Consider the following 27,660-nt stretch of genomic DNA (forward strand, 5'->3'; position numbering starts at 1 on the left):
ACACTCACTGGCATCAATAGAGAATAGTCTAGATAGATGTGCAATGCTCATAATGATTTTAATACTTCAGTACTTTTGAATGTGATTAATTGTTTGGTTATTATTTTGTTTATCAAAACTTAATTTAATTTTTTTTCCTCCATGAGTTTGACATTTTATGAAATGGAATTATTTCTTTCTGATTTATTTTGGTTCCATAACCCTGCTCTTAAGTTAATGTATCATACTATAATTAATTATTAGCATAAGAATACCGATGTACTTTTTGTACAAACTAGTTTGTTTCCTAATATATATATTGACAGTTTTTTTCCATGTATATTTTAACAGAACTGAAATGTTATTTTGTTATTGAAGATTAAATTATACCTTTTTTAGCGCTGTGTTTCAAGTGAAAGTGAGGTAAAAAAGCATTTATGGAAACATGGAAGGTGGACTGAAAAAAAAACAGGGCTTTTATCCAGATCCACATCACCACTGGTCCTCATCACTCCCACCAGCAACCAAGCCTTCATCATATGCACACTTTTTAAAACATAAAAAACACATGTTACTTTCCGACGCTGGTCTGGAGATTTTAATTACAGTGCCACAAATACCAAATGTTTTCAAAACCACAGTTTCACCATTCAGAACTTAAAAACCACAGCCTAGTCCAAGAGTTCGTGTTTTGAGAGGTGACGTTGCAGACTTTCCTGCCTCATAGCTCGAAAAGGGAGCAATAATTCTGCTGTCATGGCTGCTGGATTCTGGGTAAAATCTGTGTTTGCTCTTTTGCGCGTCTACCTCCTGTACCGAGTGCAGGTGTATAACTGAGTGTGTTCGTGCGTGTTTGTATGTTGGAATGTAACGAAACTCGAGGCGATAGCGATGGAAGTGCGTTGACGGAGAGAAGAATAATGGTCTTATTTTTTTGCTAAATGAAACAATTGCTGAAAAGTTCATTGAAACACTTAAAGGATAAGTAGGAAGTAGAGGAATAAGGGATATTGGAGGAAAACTAATGTCCAGTGATTTTGAAAGTATGACGAAAGTTGAGGAAATTGAACTTGCAAGCTATTGGCTGTACAGGGTTGCCCGTTTTAGCCTGCTATTTAACACCACACCCCCTCCCCTCTGCTCCCCCACTGAGTGCCCAGCTACCTCTGTGGAAGTCCCCAGTTTGCGCCCGTGTAACCAGAGCATGTCAGTCCTCGGCTAAGTGTAGTCTTGCCAACAGAAGGGCATGTGCTTCGGCATCATGGTGGCAGGGTCCACCTCCTCTAGTCTAGAGCTTCTCCTCTTTTGCGAAACCTTTTTGTTAATCGTGGTGGAGGGAGCAGCACCTACACTGATGGCACAATGCTGCGGCAAATATCACACGTTGAACCTAATTTGGTGAGCAAACCAACAACACACATGGCCTAGGAAAATGAGTGTTTGGATTTAGGTTTTTCTAATTCAGACATGTCTAGTAAATGACAGAGGATGAGACAAACCTGCCCGCAATTGAAAAAGGGAGACTTATTAGAGGCAATGTTCGTATACATTCATACTTAATATGGATTACTTCCCCCGCCGACATATACAGTTCTATAAAGGTCAACAACTCCAGTCCAGCCAGACACAGTTGTTAGCAGAATATCCTTAAAGGTCAGTTGGTGGAGTTATTTCTTCATCTCTCAGCATTATGTAGCTTCTATGTATTTTTTTGTACATGCAGCAAATAAGGCAGCATTATTCAACGAGCAATAATCGGTGAAACTGTCACACAAATAGACATGATTGCAAACATTGTATATGAAAAGTCTTACACTGAACAGTTTTTTTTTCTTCTACAAAACCAACAAGTTACCAAACGACTTGTGTGCTAAACTACAACGTTAATGTGAAAATGAAGACGTACATTCAGTAATAACATTTTCTAAATATTGTTTCTTTCTTAGAGCTCCCGTGTCGGATGCTTGCTCTGTTTCAGTGTGATTGACAGGTTGCATCCTGGGCCTGGATGATTCTAAACTGCATTTTAACCAAAGTGGCAAAGATGAGGGAATGGAGAAGGGAAGGCAGAGCATCCTCGCCTGCTACTGTATGCGGACGACTACACCCTAATTCATTTAATTTCACGGGCTAAAAGGGAAAACACTTTTTTCGTTCAGCTTTGACCTCTCATTAGATTATGTTGTTAGCCAGTTTCTGAAGCTGGAATTGTACATTTGGCAGCAGAAAATCGTCTCGCTGTTCTGTGTCTATCCATCTCAATTTGTCTGTACGGGTGCGTTTGCCTGGCACACATCTGTCTTTTACGTTTCAGCCGGACCTGGTGTCATGTTTACGTTGGTTTTTCCATGGGAACCGACTCGTGTTAGCCACTGTAGGTGTCTAACTCGTTCTGGTAGTGAAGTTAAAAGAGAAAGAAGGGAATAGCAGTGATACGGATGTTACATGTGGACATCACCCATGGCTTATGAATCAGTAATAGCACGTCTGTCTGACGGCAGCAACGGTGCTGCCACTCCCAATAGGAAATGGTCCATAGTGGAGATGAAACATGACATCATGAAGTTCAAGGTGCACATTATAAGTAATTACTGGATTAATAACATCACCAAAAACATCTGCCTCAAATATTCCAATTTCACACATGAATCAAAAGGTTTTGATCGAGTGTCATGTTATCAAGCATCCTTCAACCATTTATAACGGTAGGCTGGATAATATAATGCAAGTAACTCACTTACGCCTACAGATATGGACAGACCATCAAGCTAGATCTTTCCCCAACAAGGTCACTTTAGCAGTGAAGTAGACGATGCGTTCAGAGGAGCTTCATCCGAGGGGCCGATTCAATCTACACTACAGTTGATTCAACGTCATAAAATACCAAAACCTTGACATGCTTCCGCCAGCTTCCCCCCCCCCCAAAAGGCAGACTCTCACACAGCCACGCATATACATGTAAATGAGTGTATATGCCATATCAGTGTCTGTAGGCGTGTCTTATGTACTCTGCATCTCTCCCGTCTCGGGATCGGAGGATTGCTGTTTATTTACGTAATATATGAATATACAAATATATTTAAAAGATCCATGTGCCAAATCCAGTTCATGTTCAGTCTGATCCATTCCGAACCCATGTTTGTACTGTAGGAAACCTTCTGTACAAGTCGGTATAAAATTGTTTCTCTCCGACAGTCCCTTGTAACTGGTGCCATTAAAGACTATTTCAAACTTGAAATAAACATTGAATAAAAATGTGATGTGGCTTCTTGTTATTGCAGTTAAACGCCTATTTTGCAATAGATTTTCTTTATCAGAAATGGAAAACTTTTTATACTTTATTTAAGCCGTCATTGAGGGAGACCCTCATTTTCAATGGTGCCGAGTGCACAGAGCATATACTGTACTATACTGCCATCTAGAGGAAACCTCTTGCATTGCATGATAATGATCCGGATGGAAACAGCATTATACTCTGAATATATTTCAATGAGCCTTTAATAAAAAAATATGTACATCAGGAACAGTAGATATAATGCTTAAAATAAAGAAAAAATTTGACAGACCAAACGACATACTGTACAATAAAATTAATAAGCTTTTCACAAACAAATAAATGCACTACTACTGCACACTAAGTCTCAACAGACAAATATTGTCATCTAGCAAGTTTAGAAATCTACAGTTTTTCTTGCCCAAGTCCCAGCGAGGTAGGTCCAGCGACTATAGTCCTAGGCCATGTGTGAGAAGGCCGGTTTGAGGAAGGGCCGCGCGCTGGTTTGTGGAGTGGGGATGGCCATGATGCCTGGTCTCTTGCCCGCTGGAGGAGCGGCCGCCGCTGAAGCCCGGTAGCCTCGGCCTGCAGACTGAGAGCCGCCCCTCGAGCCACCCCTGGAGCCGGACGAAGACCAAGACCTATTGCTGCTTTGTCCACGATTGCTGCTGTATCCACGACTGCATCCACAAACGCCATAAGAACAGAGGAGAAAGGAGATGGTGGTTTTAGCCAGGAGATTCTGGGAAACTAAGCCTATTCAAACCCAGTCAAAAGCTAAAAAATTTAAAAGACGTTTCTAAGCTAGATCTGAAACAAACTCAATTGCAACCAAAAACTAAAGAAATTGCAAACTGCCCAGAACAGAGCTGCAAGGTTAGTCTTACATTGTTCCATGAGAACAAACACTATAACTATGCACCGGCAACTCTCATGGTTAACGGTAGAGAATAGGCTGGTTTTCAACACAGTTAAACTTTTCGTCTCAACCCGTTTTCTTATACAAACAAATTCTCAGATGCAGTCAGGTTCATTCTTATTTTACTAGGTCAGCTGATTATGGACAGATTATGTTACCACGTCCAAAATCAAATGCTTTAAAGAGGACTGTTGTTTATCGTGCCATCAATCATTGGAATAACTGCCCACTGAACATAAGTAAATTGAATAGTAAAGTGTCTTTCAAATACCACCTGAGAATGCACTACTTAAATATGTGAGCAAAATATTCTGATGTTGATAATGATGTCTACAATGTTTACCGTTTTTAGATTATCATTGTTAATTGTGATTGTCATATGTATCTCATGTTGTTATGTTTTGTGTTTTCTGTCGTCTTTCTGTGTGGACCCCAGGAAGACTAGCTCGCAGCTTAGGTGACAGCTAATGGGGATCCTTTTAAACAATAAACAACAATAAACCGGCCGACTAGGGTTGCACGATACACCGATACTAGAAAAGTATTGCGATATCCAGCCATTAAAAACTGTCCAATACTCCCTTTTATTAGTATCGTCCCCCCCTCTCTCTCTAGCTTGGGAGCTATAACGGAATAATTTTGATTTCAACAGAGTAAAAATATTCTGTTATTTATTTAATAAAAAAATATATTTTAGGTTTAAAAATGTTGGTATCGTGGGGGAGCTCCAGTAGCTCACCGCGTACCTCGAGCGCTATTTCGGCGCCGGGGACAACCGTGCTCGTCACGGATCTGGGGTAGCAAGTTCGATTCCCGGACAAAGCCGTAACTTTCTCAGAGTGTCTTCCCCCCATCTGTACCCCCATTCAACCTGTTTCTGTCGGTCATTCTTGACCAGAGAAAATGCGATAAACGCAAAAAGAGCCAGCGGAATGGCCAAAGTAAAAAAAAAAAAAAATGTTGGTATCGTGACAACACTAATACTGACCCTTTAGAGTTGGAGCCCTTGTTGGCGTATCCTCTACTTTTCTTGGCATTCTTGGAGTAGGTGCCTTTCTTCCTCTTCTGTCCCTGGCCAGCCTGGTTACCAAAGTAGCTGGATTCAGAAGTGTCTTCATAATCGTCGTCACCGCGACCTCGCGTCGTGTCTATCCACGCACTGGAGTCCCCGTCCTGATTCTGTTCCTCCACTGCTGAGGGGTTCAAACACGGGTTAACAGCTAATTCATCAACAAGTCCTTTTAAAAAGGAACATGCCAACATTTTGGGAAATTAGCTTATCGTCTTCTCCAGAGAGACACGAAGATAGATACCAGTTTCCTCTCTGTGCGTTCAGTAGAAAGCTATCTGGCTGCACGTTAGCCTAGCTTAGCACAATGAATGGAAGCGGACAGTGCCGGTTAACCTTCGGGACAGGCGTTAGTTGGACAATGCCTAGGCTAACCAGATAGCTTTCTACTGAACGCACAGAGAGAAAACTGGTATCTATCTTCTTGTCTCTCTCTGGAGAAGACGGTAAGCTAATTTCCCAAAATGTTGACGTGTTCCTTTAAGATGTCCACTCACTGGTTTGGTTATGGTTCACATTGCCAGTTGTAAAACAATCCAAACTTTCTAAACAAAGCCATGTGATCATGCAGGTCAGCTTAACTTCCTTTATGTCACTATACAACTTCATTTTAAAACTCTTTTGGTAAACGGGAGATTATATACTGCATGTGGACAAAATAATCATGTGATCTCCACCTTGGCTTGCACACATGTTATGAAATAGGCTACTATACATTTTCCAATTCATAATTTGGTAATTAATCATGCACCACTGTCTAGTTTACCTGATTTATGCATACAAGATATTTGTGTTAGTATCACAACATTATTTGGCTATTTTGAACAATACCAGCTGCGAAAAGAATAACGTCATGATGATGAAAAATGACATTTGTAAATACATATGGGAAATGGCAACAGAATCTTCCCAATAAGCTTCATTACATGTACGATTTCTCAGGTCTTTTCCTGCTTTTGGTTCGGTTTGCATTCACACCTCAAACAAACCGCTCCAGGGTTCACTTGTAGGCGGACCGAGACCACGCCAAACAGGCGAACCAGAATGCGGTTATTTGATGCAGTCCTGAGTTTGAATCGTCACTCCCCTAATTATCGCTATATTCATGTCAACAACGGTGTTAACCGTGAGCAGGGTGAGCAGCTTTAAGTACCTGGGGGTCCACATCTCAGAGGACCTGACATGGTCAACACACATAGACACAGTAGTAAAGAAGGCGAAACAGCGCCTCTACCACCTGAGACAGTTAAGGAAGTTCAGAGTATCGGGGAAGATACTCCAGTCCTTCTACTCAGGAGCTGTAGAGAGCATCTTGACCGGAAACATCACTGCCTGGTATGGAAACAGCACGGCACAGGACAAGAAGGCCCTACAGAGAGTGGTGCGCTCAGCCGAGCGTACCACGGGTATTGCACTACCCCCCCTGCAGGTTCTATACAACAAGAGGTGCAAATCCAGAGCCTGCAGGATAATGAAAGACCCTCACCACCCCAATAACAGCCTGTTTCAGCTGCTGAGGTCAGGCAGACGCCTGCGAACCCCAGCTACTAGGACAGAGCGGCTTAGGCTCAGCTTCTTCCCCCAGGCCATCAGAGCCATGAACAATGAACATTGAGTGCTCAGAACATTGAACTATCCACACACAAGCACACATGAACACACACACGACACGCACACTGTGCACGCTCACACACGAGCAGCCACTTAACACTTTAACATGAGCGGGCACACACTCATGTCGCACACACGCAACACTTATGGCCAAAGGAAAGGACACTTTAAATTAGAATAACAGGAACAGTGTATTGCACTACCAAAGCTAACTAGCATGTCCCATATGCTCTGTAAATAACTATGTACAGATACCGAGATGTCACTCCATGTTACCTGTTACCTGTTTACTGCACAATGTTGTTTTTTCATTTTGATTCTATTATATGTACCACTGTATTGCACATCGTTGCGGGCAAGACCACCCGCATTTCATTGTATACCTGTATGCCGTGACAATTAAAACTCTTGACTTGACTTGAACCCACATTATACAATGGCATGCAAATTTCTTGATTCTGATTGGCTGAAACAGTCAAGTTACCGGTTGTTATTTTGTATAACACACTCCACGTGACCCCAGATCCGTCCCACAACCGAATAACTTTTTTTTTCTGTCTGAATCAATCCGCCATAGATAGAAAAATGGAAGTATGAATAGGTTTTGAACGAATCCTCCAAAAAAGATAGTCAACTGAAATGTTAGTTCGTTACATACACTGGATTATGTAATTAAGTTGTCATGACCCATTGTGAAACAAAAGAAAAATCGCGAACATTAAAAAAATGGCTGTCGATCTTTTATTTTTTTATTTGATTGATTGAACATTTTATTAACAGATTGCAGAATGGGTACAATACAGTACGGCTCAATACACACAATTGTTAACACATCCGGTGCCGTTAACGTAGAACTACGTTTCTGTCGCCCGATCGTCGAGTGCCGTAAACGTAGATCTACGTTTTTCTCACGGTATTTATTTTATTCGCTATTGCCATTCAGAATTCAGCGGGGCACCTTGTGCATGCTGTACTGAATGTGTCTGAGCTGGCAGACGGTGTTACACCGCCCTCCAACGCCTTCGGCCATTACTGCACCCCGTTAGAAACGTGTTTGTTTATTTTTTTCTACCGAGCTGCGGCGGGTCCTAAACACTCCGGCAAAACACACGCTTGTAGGGTTGGTTTCGACTACTGACCCCGCCCGCCCATTGAAGTGCAATGCCCAACAACATCGGAGACAGGATTGCTGTGGATAACTGGAATGGCGATCAGATATTTGAATTCTTTTTTTTTGTTAATACAATTTTCATTCAATCAATCACCGTGCAGATTGATTGATTGAATGAAAGTTTTATTAACAAATTGCAGAATGGGTACAATACAGTACGGCTCAATACACACAATTGTTAAGGGGATGCAGACCAGGGAAAGACTTTCATCTTGTTTACATCAGGGTCCCCATTTTCAATTCATAATGAATTGTAAGTAAGGGTGCAACTTGCTCCGTGCAATCCATTCTTTGTGGATCTAGCCCTGTGTGTTTATTGTATAGCAATAAGGTTGGGTGAATTCGGTCATTGTATAAACGCATTACATCACTTGACGTCATGCGTTATACAAATTAGATCACACCTATGGGGGTCTAATGACCCTCGCCTGCGTCTCGGGCCTAACAACCACAGGCGTGATCTAATTTGTATAACACACTCCGTCACGTGATGTAATGCTTAAGTGCAGCAGTCAGTTAGTTAGTTCCTCACCAGGTAGCTTCCACTCCGAGTATTTCTGCAGGAGCTCAATGACATCCGCTCCGTACTTCTCCAGCTTGTCCTCCGTCACGCCGTCAATCTGTAGCAGCACGTCCGGCTCAGCGGACATTGTCTCTGTTCCCAAGGAATACGTTGAGTTAGGTATTTCAATTCCAATCTTATCAACGTGAGCTCTCCCGGGGTTTAAAATATACTGTAGATGCCCGACAAGTCAGAACATAGTCATCATTTGTTAAAACAGATGGTTTGAAGGTCCCAAGTCTCGTTTTTAAGTAGCTGCTACAACTACTAGTTAGGTAGTCAGGAAATATGTTACTTGGGTTATTATTCATTCAAAATGTAACTAGTACTACTTGGGGTTGGGTACCGCACTACATCAATTGGTACCGAATTTCGGTACCTTTACATGTTTAGTATAAGAGTGTAATATACTAGACAAGAGGGAGCCTTTTCCACAAATATATATGTATTACTGTCCCATCTCTTGGGTCTTTAGAAAGACCAGGCGAGGTCAGGAGTTTGATATTTATTTGAGGATGGCCATATAATGTTGATATTTAAACATTTCAATACATAATCATGCGGTTTTGTGTTACAACAATAAATAACAATGTTGAAATTGAGAAGTTTGAAAGAACTTTGTTATTACAGAGAGAGTTAAGTACAGAAAAAAGGTACCGTTGGGTACCAACACCGAATTCCAGGAACTGGTATTGGTTCAAATGTGAACGGTACCAAACCCTAGTACTACCAGCAGGTAAGCTTGGGGTTAAACACTTGACCAGCAAAAAAAAAGAGTATTAACAGATTTCCATGACATTACACCCCCCCCCCCCCTTTTTTTATATAATTGTACAGATTTTCCAGGCCTGGAAAACACAATTCTCAACTTCCATGACTACGAACCTTGGGATTAAGGCTTCAGAACTCACCAGCTATCTTTTTCAGGGTGGCAGTGGCGAAGATGTTGTAGTAGTGAATACCAAACACCTTGCCCAGTTGCTTGCAAAGATCGGTGAGTTCTTGTAGACACTTCTGAACCATCTCGTCCCTCTTGGAGACGCTCTTAGACACAGCGGCATTGTGTTTCCTGATACTGGAGGCGCTCTCTGTCTCGTAGAACTCCACCTAGGACGGGATAGTGGTTGAAGTTGCAATCAATACGTATTCGCTTAAGTGACTTACACACCACACAAGCACACTTACATGCACACACTGCTGCTAACATATACCTTGTATTGTATACTTTGTATAGATATTACAGTGACTTATATCTAGTTTATAGTTTAGTTATAGTTTTCGTTTATAGTTTATTTATAGCTTATTTAGTTTATAGTTAGTATAGATAGAATATACGTTGTGTATTATGTTTACAAATCTACTATGGTTGAGGAGCTGGGAAGAACAAGCATCTCACGTTTTTGTGAATGTATGTACATTTAAAAAAGCTGTGACAAAAGAATCAGAATTTGCACTTGGAATAAATGTGGGCTTGCGTTGTGTCGTAAAGCCTGTAATAGTAGTGAAGTGAGACGAGATGTGATGTAGGACCTGCATGTGTCCCGAGAGGACGTTCAAAGTCTTGGGTCCAGCAGAGATGTAAGCCACAGCCTGGCCGTTGTTAGTGATGTAGAGGTCTTCCTCCAGGATGTGGTCCAGGACCATCTTCTTGAAGAGACGGTCAGCGTTGTGTCTGGAGTACGCTGTTCCCATCCCAAACATCCCTGTCTGGATCTTAGCCGTTTTAGACCCTGTCAAAAAAGTTTATATAATAAAAACTAGGGCCGTCTTAAATACTTCGAAGCTTCGTTCGATTGGCATGGGATTCGAATATGAAAATAAAATTCGATTATATAAAAAAAAAAGCAAAATCAACTCTGCCTCTCTTTGTTAACTACAACAAGCAATGCTGTTTGTTATTTAAGATGAGGTCAGACTCTGCACTGACAGATTTGTGTTCATTGTGCTGCTTTTATAAAGCCTCAAATGACGGCTTACAATATTTCATGAAAGCAAAGTGTTGTTTGTCTAAGATTTAAAAAGGTTTAAACTTTACAGCACTGACAAAGTTGAACAAAGTGCTGTACAAGTCCCACAACATAAAAAAAAGAAAAAATATATTTTTTAATTATTATATATTTTTTTTATCTCGAAGCTTCGAATTCAAATTTAATCTCGGCCCTGAAGCTTCGAATTCCAAAAAATAAATCGAAGGTCAGCCCTAATAAAAACGTCATCATCCCAACAAACTTTCCCTATATTCATTCAATCTTTATTTAATCTTTGCAATGAGAGAAGAACAATAAATAATACAAAAACAGAAAAGTAAATCAATTAAACGATTGAAATCAATCAAAAACAATTACAGACTGAGGTGAGATGGTTGGCCATTATAGATTTAAACTGACCGATGGATAAAGTATTGAGTTTTAAGGTCCTTTGCAAAACATTCCACGTGTCAGGGGCACAGAAGCTAAAAGCAGATTTTCCTAATTCAGTGCAAACTCTGGGCGTAAAGCCAATCCCCAGAGCGAGTATGATAGAGTCCAGAGTTCCAGTCCAGTAATAAGTGGCTTTATAAAGAAACAGATACCAATGCAAGTCACGTCTCTCTGCCAGAGGACCACCAGACCTTATCATACAGGATACAATGATGGGTACTATAACCTCCAACAGGTGACTGGAAAATCTATGAAAACATACATTTTCCAGATTTTCTAATTAGATACTGATCAATTAGTTGACAAAATCCAAGACTATTAAGAATTCAGCCCCGACATATTGTTGGTATTTACCCAGGAAGATGTCCACCAACATGTTCAGGGTCAGTCTGTTCAGGTGACCAGAGGCTCTGGCTCCAACCTTCTCACAGTTGTCCTGGACGAACTTCACAACCTTCTTCACGTCCTCAGTCACATTTCTCAACTTGTATTGCTGCAAAAACACATAGAAGATGCAGGTCCACCAATTACATTTGGTTAGAGATTTTTTTAATTTAATGTTTAATTTAAAGGCCGATCCGATTTGTGCTTTTAACACTTGCACTTGTCTTGGTTTTTGAAATATTGGGAGCAATAAATGCTAGCATTTGTTAGTATTTAGCTAGCATTCTCTACTACTGGCAGTCAATGGGACCATGAAGCACGTGTCAAAATGTTGGGCTTCCAATGTCTAAAAAAACTGGTGCACATGCCTTTTACATGGACTCAAAGGATTCCCAGGTTGTGACCAATTGTCCTATCTCAAGCCCCACCCTCTTTTCTTGATCCTCCAATCACAATTGTTGCTTCCCTTGGACAAACGGCGCTTGAGATAAGTCAACTGGATATGTGCCTTAAAACTGTAGGCTATCTCTTTAAGACGAATGAATGAAGCATTAAAGATCCACTGAAATGGCATTGCAGGCATTGCAGAATGTAGGCGTAGTCAATTAATGGACTAAGCTGAATGTAACAGACATTTGGGGCGGGGCGGGTGGTGACATCCTAAAGTACCTGTGCACTGAAGGACTTCATTGAACTTATTTTGCATGTGTTCTCCCTCAAGTGCAGAGTGACATTACTAGCAGAGTAGGTACGTTTTCCAGTAAGAGCAAACAATGATGAAAATAAGAATGTGGCATATAGTGATAAATAGATGAACAGAACTCGGTGCAGACAAAACACTTTTCATTTCTCACATGGGGTCGAGCACAGTTGTCACAGATGACGTCGGGGTGGTCCTTGCAGAAGCTGGCGTTGAATTTGTGTTCTCCGAAGTACGCCAGCAGCTGGATCCTCCTGCAGTCCATCATGTTCTCACAGAAGTGCACCATGCTGTGGAGGTTGCTGTAGTGAGTCGCCTTGCTCTGTTTGGTGCCGTCTCGGTCCACTGCAATCAACAAATAGCAGTTGTTTTCATGCACACCAGAAAAATTATGTGATTTCTAATATGCAGTTATCAGATTTTTGGCAATTACGGATGGACCGATACCGATACTGGATATCGGGCCGATACTGGGTTAAAAGACAGGGTATCGTAGAATTGCCCAAATACTAAGCCATGTGCAAAACCACATTCTGCATTTATGGCATAGCAGAAGAAAAATCTCCAATGGAGAAAAATATATAACCATATATCGCAACATTTGTTTTTGTCCCAACGACTCCAAACTAGAATCTGTATCGGCAGTGAAAAACCTATTTCACAGGTTGTAGGCAGTAGTAGGGACCTGAAGGACACCATTCATATTCAAATGTAGCTTAAAAAGGTTTGGCATAGAATAGTTTAACCCCAGAGTACATACTGCCGATGATCCTCTTGATGCGGATGACATCGTGGTAGTTGTAGAAGAGGATGCAGTGAGAGATCTCCCCGTCCCTGCCGGCTCTGCCCGACTCCTGGTAGTAGCCCTCCACTGACTTGGGGAGACTGGCGTGGATCACATAGCGCACGTCAGGCTTGTCGATGCCCATGCCAAAGGCTATGGTGGCACACATGACCTGGGAGATGAGGCGTCACAGTTAGGCTATGGTGGCACACACATGACCTGGGAGATGAGGCGTCACAGTTAGGCTATGGTGGCACACACATGACCTGGGAGATGAGGCGTCACAGTTAGGCTATGGTGGCAGACACATGACCTGGGAGATGAGGCGTCACAGTTAGGCTATGGTGGCACACACATGACCTGGGAGATGAGGCGTCACAGTTAGGCTATGGTGGCACACATGACCTGGGAGATGAGGAGTCACAGTTAGGCTCTGGTGGCACGCATGACCTGGGAGATGAGGCTGACATTTACTTTTACTAGGGGTGGGACTATTTGGGAATCTCACAATTAGATTTCTATTCTTGGGGTCATTTAGGCATATTTTTGAGTCATTTTAACTGGTATCGGGACAAGGAGAGGAGACGGCAGTAACTGTGTCAGACCAGTTAACATTACACAACTTCTCTTTCCTCCTCTCCCATCATTCGCATCAGTCTGTCTCCCTCATCCTTCACCTCTCCTCTAGAAAAACAAGGATCTGCTTTAATCATCTTAATTTTCTCAGGAGGCCGTCTTCACAATGAACCAGTTGTTTCAATTCACACTTTGTTTTTAGTTACCAGTACTGTGCAGTCAGACATTTTATTATAGACTATAGTTAGACATGCTTAACTACAATAGTAAAGTATATACCAGTGAAATATGTCAAAATACACAGTACTCTCAATCATTATACAATAAAATGTAATGCATGGTTACACATCTTTGCTTAAATGAGCCATTCAACCCCCTCCCCATCCGCAATAATGTGACAGAGACAAATACTTTGAAAACAAACGGTAGAATATGCAACCACTTTGTTGTTTTGAGCCCGTCATGTGAAATTCAGAACCATATGACAAGGCTGAAAAGTGAAAAGAATGAAGTAGACGTGTAATCGATCAGCAGGGAGGCCCGCTCACCTGGCAGCCGTCCTGGTTGATCCACTTGGTCTGAACATACTCTCTATCACGGTCGTTCAGGCCTGCGTGATACGCCAGAGCCAATATTCCCACTCTCTGCAGACTCTGAGCCATCACGTCACAGTCGTTACGGGACAGGCAGTACACGATTCCAGAGCCACCTGCACAGACAGGGAGGTCAGTATGAGACATGAACGGTAGCAGCACCATCACAGAGCGGCACTGTCACAGAGCGGCTGGCTTACGTGGGTAGTGCTTCTTGATCCAGCTGATGCAGTCCTCATCCACCTTCTTGGGCTTCTTGGGCAGCACGGCGTACTTGAGGTTTATTCGGTTGAAACTCATGGTAAACCTGAAGGCAGGGAACAAAATAAGAACCCGCCAAACGCCAATGGCGTGTAGATTTCCTCTTTGGCTGGTAAATTACAGAGGCTACTCAGCCACTCTGGCGTGTAAAATAATTGGGAGCCATATGAGCATATTAGAGTATTATATCAGGGCTATACAGTGCGAGCATTACACTCGCATTTGCCTCTAAAAATCATTTGTGAGAACAGGAAAAATCATTTAAGAGCACAGTGTGCGAGTAAATCGTCTTGCGTAGTGGACGTGTCAACAACTGCGCAATTGTCATTTCATAATAGACACGGAGCAGCGTGGATCAACTCTGTAACAACTCATCTCGAGTCTGCTTCTATGTGCAACGAAAACTCCCCGAGCAGCGGTTCCAACATGCTTTGCATCCTCGCCAGTCCTGTATACCCACGTCATGCTAAAAAACAATAACTACTGTAATGTTATCTGCTAACTGAGTACTCCAACTAAGCTAACCTGCTAACGCTAATCACTGGGGACGCTCAGAGGCATAGTGAGGGAAGGGAGGGCTGAGGATATGTGTGTGTATGTGTGTGTGTGTGTGTGTGTGTGTGTGTGTGTCAGGGTTTCCGTTAGAATTCTTTTTTGCAGGTCTGAGTGTCCGGTAGATTTCAATCTACCGGACAAATGGGATAAATTCCGGTCAGAGTTTATTGAGCTTAAAAACAATTGATAGGCCTATATAAAGAATGACATTCTCAAGGCATTTATAATATTTTAACTTAAAACTAGGCTACTTTTGCGTATATACAGTCATTAATATATTCCAAATAAAATAAGTCCCTCGAGACTTCGGGCTGCTGCCGACTTGAGGTGTCGGTGGGCAGTCTGCCCGACATTAATAAACAGCAGTCTGTTATAATCACATTTTTATGAGCTAACGAATTCCGTTATATTGGACATTTGTATTAATTATATCAAGCGAATAACTGAGAAATTTGGCAGAGAGACGGCAACATTATCGTGGGTTTGCGTGATGTATATCTCCACCTCCCAACGACTTGGTGCTGGTCATAATGTCCGGTGAAAATAATTCCCTCTTCACCAAGCAGCCGGTCTAATAATGACAACGGTGTGTCAGCGCGAGCCTGCTGCTAGATTTACGTGAAGCATGGAGCTGCAGACCCACAGAGCAGCAGTGTTTTTAGGTCCGGTCTGGGGACCGCTCAGCAGCGCCCCCCGCCCAACAGCTGAATTGCCAATGGCTGAATTGGAGTACTGCACTGTGCCGACAAAGTTGGTGGGTTCTGTGGGTCTGCAGCTCCATGCTTTTCGCAAATCTAGCAGCAGGCTCGCACTGACACAGCGTTGTCATTATTAGACCGGCTGCTTGGTGAAGCAACGATGAAACAAATGTAATGATTGTTTCGTTCATCGCATAGGCTATTTAATTTTAGCCTATTTTAATACAATTCAAATAATCAAATTGTGCTTAGAGGGAATTATTTTCACCGGACATTATGACCGGAGAGATTAAATATGTCGGACTTCAACAGATTTTGCCGGTCAAATACCGGTAATTACCGGCTAACGGAAACGCTGGTGTGTGTGTGTGCGTGTGTGCCCCCCCCCCCCCCCCCCCCCCACTCTACATCTCTCTCCTGAACCTATTTAATTCAAAAGGAAGATATTTATGGACAGTAGCTATAGTATATATATAGCTCAGTAGCTGTAACAGAATAATTGTATTAATTATTATTTATGAACTTATTCAATAGCGTTTAAATTATAATGAATTAAAGAATTGTATAAAGAATTGTCCATGTTCTGTCATCTAATAATATATTCCATTACCTTTCCTATCTGTATCTGTATCAAAGTCAAAATGTTGGTATTGTGACTGACAACACTACAACATACAAAAGCAGCTTGCCTGAAGGCACAACGGGAGAAGAGCGCTGGTTACATGATCTGTTCTGTTCTACTACTGCAGTAAACAACAGCGCAGTGGTGCAAGTGTTACAACCAGTCAGCAAGAGAGGTAACGCTTTGGCAGCTAAGGGTCAGTGGCATTATTTATAAAATAGTATTGCGCTTCTATTCATCCACATCGACACCATCAGCAACTGCGAACTCTGGCAGAGAACAAACCAGCTGCCTGCAGAAGAAGAAATTAAGAAACGCAGATGGCGCTGGATAGGCCACACCCTGCGAAAGCCTGCAAGTACCATCACCAGACACGCCCTAACATGGAACCCGCAGGGCAAGTGGAAAAGGGGCCGCCCAAGAAACACCTGGCGCAGAGACCTGGAGGCAGACACCAAGACCATGAAGATGACCTGGAACCAACTGGAGAGAACAGCTCAAGACAGAGATGCTTGGAGATCACTTGTTTGACAGCCTATGCCGCAGAAGAGGTAGCAGGCATAAGTAAGTAAGTATCGCGCTTGAGTGTTACACTGAGTGCATAGTAGTATAGACATATTAGCATTATAGTAAAAGACAAATACAGTATAATAGTAAAAGACAGTAAGATGAGGTGTGTTATTAGTCGACAGCGGAAAATTGGCCGGGTTTCAGCTGTCCTGACCATGGTGGGAAGTCTGTTCCACTATATGTTCTTCCTTTTTTTTGTATCCACTTTTTTTTCTCCTCCTATTTTTCTGTATTTTTCCTCCCGTCCCAATTTAGTCATTATGCCAATTCCCCCCTCCCCTTCCTGGTCGTTGCACGCATGTGCCCCCCACTGGTCGGTCTAGGGAGCCCTGAAGTCTATCACATGCTTCCTCCGATACATGAGACAGCCAGCAGCCTCTTTTCACCTGGCCACGAGGACTCTCATTGGTGAAGTGTAACGCATGGGAGGTCACACTACCTTCACCATTTCCCTCCCTCGCTGTGCAGGCGCCCTGACCGACCTGTAGGAGTCGCTGTTTACAACGACCAGATTACCACCCACCGGCTTCCCTCCCGCTGACACTGCCAATTGTGCCAGTATGACGACCGGCCAAGCCGGAGGCACCGCTGACAGCCGGATTCGATACCAGTGTCTCTGCGGTGGTAGACAGACTCTTAGTCCGCTGTGCTACCCGGCCGCACTATATGTTCTTCCTGTGCTCCAGGACAGTTCAGTCAGTATTTGTGAACAAGCACCACCCTCTCCTAAAGCTAGAAATCAGAGAGCGAGAACCCTCCCATCAGTGATGTCACTGGGGGATGTAAAATCTTGGGCTGCTCCATAGACAACCAATGGGGCTGACTTTACGAGGCCATCACTGTTTGTGAGCTTACACCCAAATAAGGTTTGTATTATATTAAAGGAACATGCCAACATTTTGGGAAATTGGCTTACCTTCTTCTCTGCCATCTGGCTGCACGTTAGCCTAGCTAAGCCCAATGATTGGAAGTGGACAGTGCCGGTTAGCCTTCGGGAGAGGTGTTAGTTGGACAATGCCTAGGCTAACCGGCACTGTCCGCTTCCATTCATTGTGCCAAGCAAGGCTAACGTGCAGCCAGATAGCTTTCTACTGAACGCACAGAGGAAACTGGTATATATCTTCTTGTCTGTCTCTGGAGAAGACGGTAAGCTAACTTCCCAAAATGTTGGCATGTTCCTTTAAGGTTAACTCATTCAGAGCCACGCCCATATGACCAAATTAGGCCGTTCCGTGCCAGCTCTTTAGTCAATGGGAGGACGGGGAAATTTGCGAATGCTTAAACTATACATATATATATTTTTTTTAATCTTTTTCCCCCTCCTTTTTCCTCCGATTTTCTCCCATCCCAATGTTAGTCGTTATGCCAATTCCCAATCCCCTTCATGGTCGCTGCGCACTTACCCCCCACAGTCGGTCTGGGAGAGTGGAGGCTATCACGTGCTTCCTCCGACACACGTCTAGCCAATCAACCGCTTATTTTCACCTGGCAGCGCAGACTCTCACTGAGAGGGTGTAACGTGTGGAAGGATCACACTACCCCCCTTAGATCCTATCTGCGCTGAGCAGGCGCCCCGACCGAACTAAACTATATCTTAAATTATGGCTATGGGTCTAATACACCCGTCGCTTATCAATGACTTGCTTGCAGACAACATGTACAAAACGGATAGTTTTTTCATTGGTACATTTCCGTTTTATACCGTTTTGAATAAGAGTGTAGTTTTGGAGAGTTCTAGTAATTCCAGAGAAATCTGCGATAATAGCTCTTTAGTGGAATACACAAAACACGTTGTCATTTTTCGGCCGATTTATTAATAGTTTTCAAATAAACGCTAGATTATCAATAGTATAATGTGTCCTTTATACTAAATAAATCAAATCTATTATCCATGACTTGGTCAGCGCTAACGTTACGCACACACACGCTCCGATGGCGGAGAAAAAAACATCCGATTAAAAAAACATCTGGTAAAATAGAGTCCTTACCTCACATCAGATGTTCTGCAAAAAGATTAATCAAATTCCTGATCGCCATTCCAAATATTGATCGCGTTTATTGATCCAACATTATAGTCCCAAAACACATAATCGACCCTTCTCCCAGCCTCGCCAGTGAATGTGGTAACACGATACTGCTTGCCTGAGAAGGGAAACCCTTGATGCAGTCGCACCCCTGATGCAGTCCCATCCAATCCAATCCAATCCAATCCAATGATGTGCAATACCATCCGGGAGACGATAGGCGGCGGTATTTGCCCTTTTCGAGCTCAGACCCATTCCCAATGATAACGTCAGGCTGGATGGATGAAAAATGTATGGATATCGCTAATAAAAGAAATAACGATTAAAACCCGAGAAAACTCATGATTGGCACGCAACGCATAGCGAGTTACCCGACTAATCTCGTGGTTGGCACTGAATGGGTTAATAATCATAAAGTCACAGCCTCATTCACCATCTACGGACCAGGCCCCTGATTTTACGTCCCAGTTCGGAGGGTTCAAAGGGTTCTCTCTCAGATTTCCAGCTTTAGTAGAGACTGGTCTGAACTGTCTCGGGCACAGGAAGAACATATGTGAATTATTAAAATGGGTGGTATTCCCCTTTAAGGGACCATACCCGTGTGTGCAATAAACATGCGTAAAATGTATCTCCTGGTGGCGCTAACAAATTGGAAACCTCTTGTAAAATAAATCAATGCATACATTAGACTAGAAAGAACGGGGGGTAGTGTGTTAATGAAAGTAAACAATAAATAATTGTATGGCTCATCACCATAGCATTTGCATTTTAAAAAGGATAAACAAAGCAAACATTTAAACATCTAAAGTAGTAAGCTATGCTCAGCAAAATGGTCAGGGGTAATTTAAATGTGTGTGCCTATTAGTAAATGGGCTAAGACTCATATTTGGACCGGCATGGTCCTTTAAACGCAAGATGGGGCATGACTCGGGGCACCTACACCAGGGGTCGGGTCATCTGCAGCTGGTTGAGGATGTCCTTCTGGACGCGCGGGGTGGCGGTGGCCGTCAGGGCCATGATGGTCACGTTGGGGAACTTCTGCCGCAGCTCGTGCAGCTTCTTGTAGTCCGGTCGGAAGTCGTGGCCCCACTGAGAACGACGGGAAGAAGGGCACAGGGTTATCAACCATGAATGAATGATCAATACATTTATATAGAGCTTTTCTAGACACTCAAAGCGCTCTACACAATGTAGGGTCAGGGCTGTACAGTGTGACATATATTTGCTTTCAATACTTAAATACTGGCTACTTAAATGTCCCTCCGGGGACCAATAAAGTATCAATCTATCTATCTATCTTCTATCTATCTAATAACGAGACCATATGCAAATAAGGCAATACTAATAATTGTCACGGTTCCCCGTATATGAAAGTGGCTTGGACTGCTGGTAAAATCACTGTTTATTTCTCGTTTTGCATAGTATTACATTCCTCTTCTATAAGCAATCAAAGTCCCACCGTAAGAGCTATGGCCTCATACGGGTCCATTAAACCTTTTTGATTAGCGTCTTTCCTTCAAGCTAAGTTGAATTGAACATTTCACTGTCAAAAGCGCAAACCTAAACGCGGTTGCGTCGCAACAGATTTCAAAATAAAGGTCGCACACATACCGTAGTAGGCCTCTATCAATTCTTATAATAAAAGTCCCGGCCCCGGATATACATAAACATTAATTGTCATAGATCTCTATAAACCGCCCAACACATTGATCAAATTAGGCACACACTGAAACCAGTAACATCACAAATATGAAGCAGGTAATTACCCATAAAAATAATAAACCTTTCATGGGGTTAATTACAATAATAATTATTAATTTAATTTATAAAGCACTTTTCATTGTGAAACAAATGTATGCAGAGTTCCTTGTACTCCTGATTAATGCAGGGCTCCAGGGTACGCCTGTTTTGGTCGCATTTTGCGACCAAATCTCAGTGCCGTGCGACTGGATGTTTTCCCTTGTCGCACTGGTGCTCCCAGCTCCCACTCCCAGCAGGTCTGTCTGTCTGTGTGTATCGTTTTTTTCCCCCCGTGGCCATGTGCGTTCACATTTTTTTTATCTCTGCATTTGATTGGCTAAACACGTGCATTACGAAAAGACCAGCCACGATCTGGCTCTGATTGGCTCCGATCATCACCCTGCCATTATTATTCGCTGAATGATGGGATAAACAAAAAAGCCATGTGAGCATCCAAATTGAAACGATAAAAAAACACAGCGTCTCATACTGGTTTCATAATACAACGTTTCCGAATGGACGTTTGGATTAAACAAAGTGTATGCAGTGATGCTTTCCCAGCGGAACACAAGCTGCTTAACGTTACACAGGTATGTTATACACGTTAATTAAGCTATGTAACGTTAGACCGCAGCCCTTTAGCTTTAGCTAACGTTAAGATAGCAGGAGCCGTCGGCCAACAAAGCTGTTTCAACAAATGTATCACAAAATGGATTATCATTCAAACGTTATTCAAGCCTTCCGTGACCAGTAAGTAGCTACATCTACTACTCAACCACAGCAATGTGCGCTATGTGCTTAAACGTTGCTAGTCAAGACTCGACAGTACGCTTACGCTGGGTTGAGGCGCGGGCGGAAGTGGCCATTTTTCAAAATAAAATACCCGAAAAACTATTAGTATATGGAGGTGTAGTGGTTACTTCGTGGTCTATAGGGAGGTGTAGTGGTTACTTCCTGGTCTATAGGGAGGTGTAGTGGTTACTTCCTGGTCTATAGGGAGGTGTAGTGGTTACTTCCTGGTCTATATGGAGGTGAAGTGGTTCAAGATTCAAGATTCAAGAGTTTTAATTGTCACGGCATACAGGTATACAATGAAATGCGGCTGGTCTTGCCCGCGACGATGTGCAATACAGTGGTACAACATATAATAGAATCCAATAAAAATACAGTGGTACAACATATTAATAGAATCCAATAAAACAGTGCAATAAACAGGTACATGGTGTGCCATCTCGGTATCTGTACATTAGTATTTACAGAGCATATAGGACATGCTAGTTAGCTTTAGTAGTGCAATACACTGTTCCTGATGTTATACTACTTTAAGTGGCCTTTCCTCTGGCCATAAGTGTGCGTGTGTGCGTCATGAGTGTTAAAGTGGCTGCTAGTGTGTGAGCGTGCTCAGCGTGCGTGTCGTGTATGTACTTGTGTGTGGATAGTTCAGTTTCTGTGTCTCTCAATGTTCATTGTTCAAGGCTCTGATGGCCTGGGGGAAGAAGCTTAGCCTAAGCCTCTCCGTCTTAGTCTCTAGAATTCGCAGGCGTCTGCCTGACCTCAGCAGCTGGAACAGGCTGTTATTGGGGTGGTGGGGGTCTTTCATTATCCTGCAGGCTCTGGATTTGCACCTCTTGTTGTATAGAGCCTGCAGGGGAGGTAGCGCAATACCCGTGGTACGCTCGGCTGAGCGCACCACTCTGTGTAGGGCCTTCTTGTCCTGTGCCGTGCTGTTCCCATACCAGGCAGTGATGTTTCCGGTCAAGATGCTCTCTACAGCTCCTGAGTAGAAGGACTGGAGTATCTTCCCCGATACTCTGAACTTCCTTAACTGTCTCAGGTGGTAGAGGCGCTGCTTCGCTTTCTTTACTACTGTGTTTATGTGTGTTGACCATGTCAGGTCCTCTGAGATGTGGACCCCCAGGTACTTGAAGCTGCTCACCCTGTCCACGGTAGCCCCGTTAATCCTCAGTGGTGTGTGTGTCTCCCGCTGTCCTCTCCTATAATCCACGATCAGCTCCTTGGTTTTACCAATGTTCAGGAGCAGGCTGTTGTCCTGGCACCAACGTTCCAGTACCTCAACCTCCTCCCGGTAGGCCTTCTCGTCGTTGTCCGAGATCAGCCCCACCACCACCGTGTCGTCGGCGAACTTCACAATGGAGTTGGAGCTGAACTTGGCCACACAGTCGTGTGTGTAGAGTGAGTACAGCAGGGGGCTTAGAACACAGCCCTGGGGGTTACTTCCTGGTCTATAGGGAGGTGTAGTGGTTACTTCCTGGTCGATAGGGAGGTGTAGTGGTTACTTCCTGGTCTATAGGGAGGTGTAGTGGTTACATGATTGCCGTTTCCGGCAGGTCCATCATCTTGAAAACACAATGTATTTGCCCATTGCCCATTTCTAAATCGTCTCGTTTAAAACAAATAAAGCATCAACATTTGCATGGTGTACCTTTCTGTGCTTATTCATCCACAATCTATAGCTCAACATGAAAATATTCGCAATTAATTGTAAAAAAAAAAAAGAAAAAAAAAAAAACGCTGAATTTTATTTCAACCAAAAATACTTAACAAATAATGTTAGTGATAGAAGGGAACTCATTTTGTGCAAAATGGAAAGCTTTCCAAATGTTCATGAGGTAGAATTGTTACAATAGCCGATAATCCATTTTCCCAAAGATAAATCCCTATACAGGTGGACCTCGCAGGCGGTCCAAAGTGACGTCAGACTACACCTCCCTATTTAGGAGCTAATTGTTTGCATGATTAAAAACGATGGTTCGAACATCCGTTCGAAAAACCCTGGCGAATGTTCGAATCCCAAATACAGGCTTGGGACAGCTCTAATTGGAGCTGAGCTGAATGTGTTAAAATAGACATAAAAAGGTGAAGGATTGGACTTTGCGAGCTAACTGTAATACAATGTTATTTTTTACAATAATTTACATAACATCTTAAGAAATTACTAATGTGTATGGAAACTGACAAAAAAGGTAATGGTAAAGGTAACGCTTAAAATGTATTAAGGCGCAGTGGACATTTTTGGGTGCACCTAAATTATGTGCTGGTGCACCTAAATGAAAAAGTTAGGCGCACTGGTGCAACCAATGTCAAAAGTTAGTCTGGAGCCCTGTAATGCAATGGGGGGAGTGTGTGTGTGTGTGTGTGTTTATCTCATTCAAGGAGTACTACAAGCACATACACAGTTGTTTTTGTTCCATTAGTGATTTACACACTCAATAAAAAAAACATTGCATGACAAATTTAAACAAATTTGCACTGCTAATTTGAAGCGCAACATATTGATGTCTTGTATACAGTTGTTATGTCCCTGCAATTTACCATTATGGGAAAATAAAGAGAAAATGTTTGTCTGAAAACATTTCTTGTTAAGGTTTGGATTTTGTGTGCCCTGTATACAAGATTCATGTCCTTTGCCAGTCACATACCTATTTAAGTGATGAACTGCACTACGTGTGGTTGTTTTTAGAGATTTTAGATACGTTTTATACTCATGCTACAAGATTTTGGCCTGTGCTACAAAACTATCAACCTCTGTAGCACCAGTGTGATGTGCAAAAAAGGTTAACCTACAGCCCTGGTGGAAATAGTCTCGGTAGCACCCAACCTTGGGCTACGCCGGCTCAATGGCTGCCATACACTGGCAACAGGCACACATCACACGACTACACAATGGCTGAATGGCTCAGGAGACAGTAATAATAATAATAAATTGAATTTGTATTGCACTTTTTGTTCACTGGGATCCCAAAGTGCTAGCTACAGAGTTAAAAGTTAAAAAATAAAATAATAATCAGTAAAAAAAAAAATTAATACAGAATAAAAAGAAAAAAATAGAACATAGTTAAAAACATAGTATAAACAGAAAATTAAAGACAACAGCACAGGAAAAAAATTATATCGCAAGAAAAAAATATTATAATAAAAAGCTAACAGTCAAAGGCCTGCTTTAAAAGAGTCCAGGCTCTGTGGTGACCTCAGCTGGATGGGGAGGCTGTTCCACAGGCGTGGTGCAGCCGTGCAGAAGGCTCGGTCACCCATGGTGCAGAGCCAGGTATTTGTGTGATTGATCAGTGATTGATAGGCAATTAAGGGGGAGGGATGATTAGGTGGCCTTGATGTCAGAGACCTGATTGGGAATTTTTACCAGGAACGCCGGAGAACCCCCCTACTCTTTGCGATAGACGTCCTGGGTTCTTTAACGGCCAAATTCAGTCAGGACCTCGGTTTAGCGTCTCATCCAAAGGACGGCACTTGCAGCTGTTCAGTTCAGTTATTTTTTATTTCGGGCTTTGGACACATACAGTAACAACGGTCATTCCATAAATCACCAACGTTTTACCAGCTGCCATGCAGCTGTACGGTATCCCCATCACTATAACAGGGGCATTGTTACTGCCAAGTGCAGAGGACTCCCTGCTGAACAACAAAACCACCACTTTCCGGTGATCTTCCGATCATGAGTCCGGAGCTCTACCCATGTAGCCACGCTGCCGGACCATGTCTTCTTTTGTCACGAGGAAAGAACCACACAAATACAGTGGTGGTGCTGAAGAACTCACCTGGCTGACGCAGTGGGCCTCGTCGATGATGAACCGGGACAGGAGGCCTCGATCGTACAGGTTCTGCATGGCGCTGATCAGCCTGTTGCTCGCGCTCACCTGGCGGGAAAGAAAGCATAGCGGTGAATACTAGCATTGAAAATGTAACGCAAATGATAAAAGGTTAAATTAAATCAATGCAAATGTTTGATTTCGTTCTCGTGTTTTTATATTCAGATCAAATTTGATTGCCTCTATTCGGGTCTTTTACTATACTATTACCCTGCCCATACCTGTACCTCCCCTTCCCCATGCTGCCATGACACCCGGATTTGCCTAAGGGGATCAATAAAGGAATATCTTATCTTATCACTGGTTTGATAATTATATCCGGGATACTTTAATACCAAAGATACCCCTGTCTAATACTAGTATTGAGCCGATATCCAATAGGGGTGGGGCAAATTTTGTGTGCTCAAGTATCAAGTCAAGTATCGATATAGAATATAATAAAAAAGATTGCTGGTTGAAGTGAGGTGAACATATATTATTAGATACAGATTTTGATATATATTTTTTCAAGGTTTTCCACTGGGGACATAATTTGCAGTTGGAAACAAGGTAAATCAGAGGTAAATAAATCACAATACATCACAACATCGTGACTCCAGTATGGTGATAACAAACATGGTAACGTGGGGCCTCTGGTGATTCCCACACCAGTATCAGTCCATTCCTCACCTTCTCTGGAGTGACATAGAGCAGTTTGATGATGGGGTCTTTCTTAGAGAGCTGCATGTAGATCTTCCCTGCTTCACTGTCGCTCTTTTCACCAGACAGACTTGTGGCTGGAATCTACGTACAACATAAGACATCAGAAAACAGAAATACATACTCCAATTAACCCTGAGCATGTGATTCATATCACCGTTGTGACTTCACTTGTTCTGCCAAGAGGTCCAGTGGTATGAGTGATACTTACATCCAGAGTGGTGAGTTTCTGAATCTGGTCTACGATGAGGGACTTGAGAGGGGAGATCACCACGGTTACTCCAGGAGACAAGCAGGCAGTCAGCTGGTAGCAAAGGCTCTTCCCCCCACCTGAGGAACAGAAGGGTGTTGCTCAGTCAAAGGTAAGGAGATAGGGATATACAGTATATAAATTAAAATGTATGTGTCTGATATGGATATATTATTAGAAGATTGAATTGGTTGATATAAACATAGATAATGTATGAAAAAGCTAAATTGTATATTATGCTGTATTGTATTATGAATTGATTAGAAGTATGTATTGTATTATGAATTTATTAGGAGTATGTCTTGTTTTAAAATTGTCTGTATGCCATGTGAATGTTCTGAGTGTATAATGTAAGTCTGTAACTGTATTTTACGTATTATGGACCCCAGGAAGAATAGCCACAGCACTGAGTTTTTTTTTCTTTTTCTTTTAAGGCTACCTACGACCAAACCACTTCAACTGATACAGAATGCAGCTGATCTCCAATCTACCAAAGCCAGCCCACGTCACCCCACTTCTCAGAGAGCTGCACTGGCTTCCCATTGCCGCAGGAATCTGCTTCAAGGTCCCTGACCTGGCATACAACGCAGCGAGGGGAATGGCTCCCTCGCTCCTACCTCCGGTCAATGGTCTCTAACTACAAACCCTCAAGACCCCTGCACTCTACATCTTCTGGCCGCCTCAGACCCACTCCTATCCGAGCCGGGGGTCATCAAAGAGAAGCAGGCTATTCTCTGTCCATTACTATGCAATCATATTCAACACGATTTGAGATGTACCCCTCCTGCTGACTTGTTCATCATTTCTAAGTCGCTTTGGATCAATTATGACTAAATGTAAAATGTTAAAATTACTGTATTATGGTCACATTCTGACAACAGCTCCGTTACCAACAGGGTTGTGTTCAATTCAAGCAATTAAAAATATTAAAATTAACTGCAATTAATTTGCTGCAGATTGGATATGACAATCTACTCCCAATTAATGTTTTTCAATATTTAAAATGTTAAGAAAGCCAACTTCCTGAATCTTTTTTTTTTTTTATCCTCTTTCTCCCCATCCCAATTTAGTCGGTGTGACAATTCCCCCTCCTCCCCTACCTGGTTGTTGTGCGCATGTTCTCCTACTGGTCGGTACAAGGGAACCCTGAAGTATCCGCACGCTTCCTCCGACACATGCGGCGACAGCCAGTGGCTCTCTTCTCACCTGGCAGCGAGGGCTCTCATTGGTAAAGCGTAACGCATGGGAGGTCACGCTGCCTTCATCAAGTCCTGCCTCCGCTGAGCAAGAGCCCAGACCTGACCTGTAGGCATCGCTGTCCACAACGCCAGTTTCCCACCCACGGCTTCCCTCCCCCTAACCCAGCCAAACGAGTTAGTATAGCGATCAGCCCAAGCCAAGGCAATGCTGACTCCGGGAGTCGAGACCACGGCCTCTTGCATTGGTGACGAGCACAATCTCCGCTACGCCACCTGACCGCCCCACTTCCTGAATTTAACTGAAAGTGAATTGAGCACAACCACTAGGGGTCTAGTCCTCCATTAGTACCACAGGGGGTGTGTGCTACATAAGGT

The 27,660-nt window shown here is 42.9% G+C and overlaps 1 protein-coding gene across 2 annotated transcripts in view; it reads right to left on the reverse strand.

Annotated features, from left to right (window-relative positions):
- Positions 1-3,469: 3,469 nt before the first annotated feature.
- The window catches only part of blm (BLM RecQ like helicase), a 35,076-nt gene continuing 10,885 nt past the window's right edge, over positions 3,470-27,660 (reverse strand). The window contains exons 8-21 of one of the 2 annotated variants that reach the window (XM_084334269.1): positions 26,048-26,166; positions 25,807-25,920; positions 25,087-25,185; positions 19,713-19,861; positions 14,243-14,349; positions 13,998-14,158; positions 12,850-13,045; positions 12,244-12,434; positions 11,360-11,498; positions 10,116-10,315; positions 9,497-9,692; positions 8,556-8,678; positions 5,161-5,362; positions 3,470-3,933 (exon numbers count right to left, since the gene is read on the reverse strand). In XM_084334269.1, coding sequence (XP_084190395.1) covers positions 3,711-3,933; positions 5,161-5,362; positions 8,556-8,678; positions 9,497-9,692; positions 10,116-10,315; positions 11,360-11,498; positions 12,244-12,434; positions 12,850-13,045; positions 13,998-14,158; positions 14,243-14,349; positions 19,713-19,861; positions 25,087-25,185; positions 25,807-25,920; positions 26,048-26,166 — 2,219 coding nt within the window. In that variant the 3' untranslated portion in view covers positions 3,470-3,710. Of the gene's footprint in view, positions 3,934-5,160; positions 5,366-8,555; positions 8,679-9,496; positions 9,693-10,115; positions 10,316-11,359; positions 11,499-12,243; positions 12,435-12,849; positions 13,046-13,997; positions 14,159-14,242; positions 14,350-19,712; positions 19,862-25,086; positions 25,186-25,806; positions 25,921-26,047; positions 26,167-27,660 lie in introns of both variants that reach the window. The other variant, XM_084334268.1, reaches the window with a different exon arrangement.

The sequence above is a fragment of the Notolepis coatsorum genome (assembly GCF_963971535.1).
Source record: "Notolepis coatsorum genome assembly, chromosome: 18".
NCBI lineage: Eukaryota > Metazoa > Chordata > Actinopteri > Aulopiformes > Paralepididae > Notolepis > Notolepis coatsorum.